This window comes from Orycteropus afer, unplaced genomic scaffold, assembly GCF_000298275.1.
Source record: "Orycteropus afer afer isolate SDZICR_OR568_19922 unplaced genomic scaffold, OryAfe1.0 scaffold00029, whole genome shotgun sequence".
NCBI lineage: Eukaryota > Metazoa > Chordata > Mammalia > Tubulidentata > Orycteropodidae > Orycteropus > Orycteropus afer.
The window spans coordinates 11048845-11055123 of record NW_006921616.1 but is presented as its reverse complement, the minus strand read 5'-3'; the positions used below and the strand labels follow the sequence as shown (position 1 = coordinate 11055123).

Below are 6279 nucleotides of genomic sequence, written 5' to 3'. Positions count from 1 at the left end.
AAAAAAAAAAAAAAAAAAAAACATTTTAATAACACCATCTTACAGAAATGTAACTAAATCATAGGTTACCGGTTCAGTTCTCAATAGAAGGCAGAATGAACATTTTAATCCCTTTCAGGGTTCTCTGCTGCCCTCCTCATTTCCTTGAAACTGATGAGCCCTGTTAACTGGGGCTCTGTGCTGGTGGCCTGGTTGCTGGAACACTGGGCTGGAAGACATACAAATGAGCCAGGACACAGCCAAGTTATTTTGGTTTATCCATTGCCTCATAAATATCCTTTTCAAGGATGCTGGGCTGTAAAACTATCCTGTAGATTTCCACAACAGAGTTTCCTAAGGGCATATCTGATTGCCTCTCCCAAAAAATACTCGGGGGGGGGGGGTGCACCCAATTCCATTTAGCCCAAGCACAGACTTGATAGCATATACTTGGCCAAAAATACAAATTGTCTACTAACTTAGGCTACAACTTGGGTTGCTAACTTATGTTAGTATAGGGAGAGAGGTTTTAAGGGTCCACATGGAAGGTAGCCTGGGAGAGAGCAGGGATTCCTTCTGATTCCACCTCCTGCTGATCCCAGGCGCCCTGTATCAGAACCTCCATTATAACAAGATCCCCAGGTGACTGTGATGGATAAGAATCACTTGGGGATCTAGACTCATCCCCAGGGGATCTTGTGAAACTGTAGATTCTGATTCAGTGTATTGGTGGAGAGGCACATTTTCAGCAGGAGGTCAAACCAGAGTAAACTGGTTGGAAGTCCTGGGAGGGAGCTCTTGGTGTTGGTGGTGTCCCGGCTGGAGAAGGAGGGAAGGGAAGAGCGTCAGGTTTTATAGTAACTCACCTGTCTTTAACGTTCGTGAAAGGGTTAAGTCTGCCTGTTGGTGTTTGTTCCGCTCTGTTGAATCTCCACTCCTGGATCCAGGGTGTTAGATGATCAGAATCTTGGCATGACCTTAATGGGCCCTTTAGGTTTTACCTGGAAAAATGTCAAGGAAAGAGTCGCTGCAATTTTACAAGCACACGTTTTCTTACAAAACAGTTTTACCCTGCCTAGTAAACATGCTTTAGAAATAACCACTGAGTCATCTGCCTCCTGGCCCCAGTTAATTTTTCTCTGGAATGTGCTGTTGAGCTCCAGAAGTAGAATACCAAGACTCTTTCAATGCAGTCCCAGATCACATGGTGGTGTTTTGATTGGGCTTTCTAAAAATTCAAGGCCCTATGGGCCGACTGGGACCTTCTTTGCCAAGGCACATGGATGGTAGTGAACAAAAGAGATGGGGTGTGAACCAGGAGAAGTTGTTTGAGGAGAGGAGAATTACATCCTCAGCCCAATATCCGAAAAACCATACCTGTTAATCAACTGGAGGGTTGTTGTTGTTATGTGCCATCGAGACAACCTGACTCATAACGACCCCTCCTTGGGTTTCTGAGGCTGTATCACTACGGAAGTAGATTGCCCTGCCTTCCTTCCGAGGAGTGGCTGGTGGGTTTGAACGGCCAGCCTTATTAGGGTAGATGCTACCCCAAAGAGAAACAGCCCCCTGTCATAACCTCACATCAGGGTAATTCCTGATGGCTGGCCTCTTGTTTCTTTCAAAGGCTTCCGGAAGCCTCGGGGAGCTCTGGTGGCATAATGCCTAAAGCATTTGGCTGCTAACAAGAAGGCTGGTGGTCCAAAGCCAGCAGCCACTTCATGGAAGGAAGACTGGGCAATCTAGTTCTGTAAAGATTTACCACCCCAGAAACCCAAAGGGGGTCGCTCTGAGTCAGAATCAACTCAATGGCAGCGAGTTTGGGTTTGGGTTTTGGTACCCTCCCCTTAGAGCTGCAGCCCCTCCCCAGTAAGGCTCTTGTCTGTAGCATCCTTAGATCCAGGGTTTCTGGGACATCACTGATCTCAGACCTTCAGGCTCATTGCCACCATAAGTCATGGAGACATCTAGTTCTTTCGACATTTCTCCATCCAGGCTACATTGCCCAGGCTGCTGCTTATAAGCAGAAGTAGCTTAGCAGTCCTTTTGTGATCCAGTCTGGAGTTTACAAATACAGTCACCACATCCTGGATTTGTGGCTCAAATCCAGTAACTGCATGTGCTTCACTCTGTAGAGAAACAAACTCTTTGTTGGCTGGCTGGGTAAATACAGCCTCAGGTGTCAGCTTCCCTGGAATCCTGACCTCTCACTCCCAGGTGATTTCCTGGTCTGGGCAGCTATGGAGTCCTGGTTATGCCTTCTGGTTGTGTGCTGCCCCATGTGCATGGAAACCTCCCAGAGAAAGGGCTCTGTGAGCTTCACCCCCATCTGCACACAGGGCCCTCCACGGAAAGAGGAAGCTGGGTGGAAAAGCTAGCAGAAGGTCGCCATGGCAGCCACACTGAGGGAGAAATTACCCAGGGTGCCTCTCTCACACATGACTAACATTCAACAACTTGAAATACCTTCGAGTTCTACATGGTAAAGATTAGTAACTAAACTAGATTCCATGATCTTTCTTTTTCGTCACCTTAGCACTGGTCCTTTATATTAGCAGACTTCAGAGTCTTAGAACTAAATTCTGTAAGAGTACGGACCCTGTGGCTGCCAGGAGTTCATTGTGCAGACTATTCAAAGCCAGTGGAAATCCAGTGCTGTTTTCCAGACCCTCTCTTTAAATGATTTCTGTACAAGTATCATTAACTTACGTTATCTAGAAAAATGAATGTGTAAATGACTTGACTGAACTGATGAGGACACAAATGTTCACTATTCAATAATAACAATTTCTTACATAAACAGCCATCAGTGGCCTATGTGCACACCACGCCAGGCCTCCCTTCAGGCTGGGAAGAAAGGAAAGATGCTAAGGGACGTACATACTATGTCAATCATAACAATCGAACTACCACGTGGACACGTCCTATCATGCAGGTATGAAGATTGTCCTCCAACCTGAAACTGCAGGCAGTAGCAGCCGTCATGTCCACGGCCCATCTCCACGCTGCTCATGTTTATGTTTTGTTCTGAATCACCACGTTGTCCTTTTATTTTAAATAAATAAAAACAAATTTCACAAGGCAAATGCATTACTTTAAGCATAGTATTTGCCCGAGGAAGAATGCAGCCCCAAATCAGTCTCTCCCTGGGTACGTTCTGAAAAGGTGACAGGAAAGATGTTTTCCAGGTGCCAGCCTAGTATAGTGCGTAATTCCTCCCACTGCCCCTTTTCCGAGGCTAATTTTCAGGCTGGCCCGTGATTCATGTTTATTTCCCTGGAATGTGTTTCCCCATCCTTTCCCCCATTATTATGTTGGTTTCCTCCCCGCTTTAAATAGGCCAGACCTCTTATTATTGCTCTTTGTGTTGTTTGGGTTCGCACTCCTAATCGCACACACAGGGAGATCCTCATACGAAGCTAACTTGTTTTTGCCTCCAAAATAGCTTGCAGAAGATGGCGCGTCTGGATCGACTACGAACAGTAACAACCACCTAATCATCGAGCCTCAGATCCGGCGGCCCCGTAGCCTCAGTTCGCCAACAGTAACTTTATCTGCCCCGCTGGAGGTGAGAAGGCTCTCTCATCTAACCGGGCTCCCTCCATCCTGTGCCTTCTCCTCATCCTCTCCTCTAATGTGGACTTCCGTTTACAGCCTTCTGCTCTCCACGATCACTTGTTGAGTCCGTGGTGAGAGGTGATCTGCGAGGCTTCCCGACACGCTTCTCTGTCCGCCCATTCACATGCCTGGACTCTTCTCACCTGACTCTATCGCTCATCTGACTAGGGCCATGCCTTCTTTTTTCGGAACTTTCACCATCCTTGTGTTTCACTCTTTATTGCCTCATTAGAGCTGTGTAACAAGTCTTTCCAATATCAGTGCTTATACTGAGTTTCAAAACATAGCTGTTGCTTCAGTCATCTTTTTTGTTTGTTTGTTTGTTTCTTTCGACTGGAGGGTGTTCCATCATGTCTTTGATGCAGATTTGTTTCTCCAAATCACGGCTGGGCACTGCTTCTGTTCTCTTTCCTGTACGTGTGGTTTTCGTACTGTTCCTTAGCGTCGTGGGTGTCAGCTAGAGAAGCCAAGCATAAACTTTTGAAGTTCTAAAGTTGGCTGTGGATAAGAGACAGCTGTGGGCTTCTCCATGGCCTGGGTTTAAGATGCTGAAGAGTGGAAATTGGTAATACCTCTTCCAAACTGTGCTGTAAATGTCATGTGTCATAACTGTGCGATTGCAGGCTGTTGTCCCATGGATCAGGGTCTTGCTCTTTGTGTTCTGGAAAGTGCCAATTCCTTCTGCATTAGACTGTGAGCTCACTAAGAGCAGGAGCAAGTTTTTCTCCACTCTCTGGGATGTCTGCGTTCATAATGCTTCGTAGGGAAGAGTATGTTTAATGCCTACTGAGTATCTGTCAGAAGGTGGTGGTTGAAAGTATTGAATATTATTGTGTGTTTAACTAATTGAAAAAATTTAAAGTCAGGTTGATTTACAAGTAAACGAGTGACAGGACTTTTAGGCGCTCCCCCTTTTACCATCTCCAAAGAGGAGCGCCCCGCGATGCCCAGGGACATTGTGACTCACCTGGAATAGCACATGACAAGATTTCTAACACTGGTTGTTGTTCCTTAGGGTGCCAAGGATTCACCCATACGTCGGGCTGTGAAAGATACTCTTTCCAATCCACAGTCCCCACAGCCATCACCTTACAACTCCCCCAAACCACAACACAAAGTCACACAGAGCTTCCTGCCACCTGGCTGGGAAATGAGGATAGCTCCAAACGGCCGGCCCTTCTTCATTGACCACAACACAAAGACGACAACCTGGGTAAGGCTGCTGTTGGCGCTGGGGGCCGTTTCCATCGTGAGCTCTGACGTCCCTGCCTTTATTCCTCCTCACTCAGTGTTCATCGTTCTGGTGGAGAGACTTCACTGGCTCTGGAGCCTATCTCCACAGACTCTGCTCAGCCTGACGCTGGCTTCTGTACTTAGGGGCTCGGGGAGTGTGTGATGTATGGGCAGAGGCTGATAGCGGTCACTGGTGTCCCACTGCCTTTTCTTCATAGCGCTCCCAGGACATGCTAGTTTGGACAAGTGGCCGCATTTGGGAATAAGTGATACTCTGTATTGCTAGGATTATTTTTTTAAAAACCTTCTTGAGCTTTATTTAAATAATCATTTTCCACGGTTCCACATGTTTATGACAAAAATGCTGTAAGGAGGACCGCAGACACTCTGTAGTCCCTTCCACAAGCCTCTGTGTCACCTTTCCACATTCCTGTGTCTGTGGGCCTTCTGCTCTCGTTGTGGTTGAATGTAGGTTGTTTGCTTTGTTTATTGTTCTGAAAACATAGTCCAACACTCTTCACTTACACAATTCACCAAGAGCAGTGGTATCTGTTGTGTTGTATAGCCATCCCCAATGTCCTTTGCCACATTTTTGTGTTCCTGCCTAACCTCTCCTGATGTGTGTAATTTTATTGGAAAGTACAATCTTAGACCATCTTGTTCTCTGTCACTCTCTCTGTGTCTGTGCGTTTTCCCTCCCTTCATTGGCTTCGTCCCTCGTTTGACTGCTCTCATCAGGCCAGTGGCTAGTACATTTCTGCTCCATTTTCATCCCTGTCATTGTCGGCTGGGAGATGCCCTGAATGACTGGGCCTTTCTCTTTGCTTATGAATTTGATCACTCTTTTGTGTGAACATCTTGTCAAAATTGATCTTTCGTGCCCCATTGCTCTTTCACATGGCCCTGAATCATACGTGAGCCAGTACTGCGTGTTGCGTCAACTTGGGCAGGTAGAGTTCAATCCAAGGGAATTATGCATCATCCCTATACTCCTCTCTCACTTCTTCTCTTTAGCTGAATCAGTAGCAGTTCTTATCATGTTACCTGTGATTCTTTGAAAACTCAGTTGGTATTTTTCAACTTTGTGATCTCTAGTCTTTTCATTAAACTGAAGTTGTTTCTCTTGCTGGGTTCTGGAGCTGCAGAAGGTATATTTTCCTTCCTGCCTATTAAATCTCCATCTCATAGTTGGTATACAGAGTTTAACTTAGTCCTCCTATCAACTTTGCTCTTCACTTATGACCAACACTAAGGAAAAGATGGTTGGATTTGGTCTTGGATCAAAAGTGAACACATGCTTAAATTCCCATGTCTAGTCATGGATACCTCATGGGTCCAGGTAGTTGTAATTAAAGCAGCCGATTAGGCCAAGAATGACCTAGACTGTCATTGACACTTTGTCTATGGTCCCTTGTGAATTGGACTGAATGGTGTAGAGTGCTTTCTGTC

The 6279-nt window shown here is 46.0% G+C and overlaps 1 protein-coding gene across 1 annotated transcript in view; it reads left to right on the top strand.

Moving 5' to 3' along the window:
• NEDD4L (NEDD4 like E3 ubiquitin protein ligase) overlaps positions 1 to 6279 on the top strand; it is an 82180-nt gene that overhangs the window by 25945 nt on the left and 49956 nt on the right. Inside the window, exons 8-10 of the mRNA XM_007935550.1 lie at positions 2783 to 2914; positions 3425 to 3547; positions 4613 to 4810. Of these exons, the coding sequence (XP_007933741.1) occupies positions 2783 to 2914; positions 3425 to 3547; positions 4613 to 4810 (453 nt within the window). The remainder of the gene's footprint in view (positions 1 to 2782; positions 2915 to 3424; positions 3548 to 4612; positions 4811 to 6279) is intronic.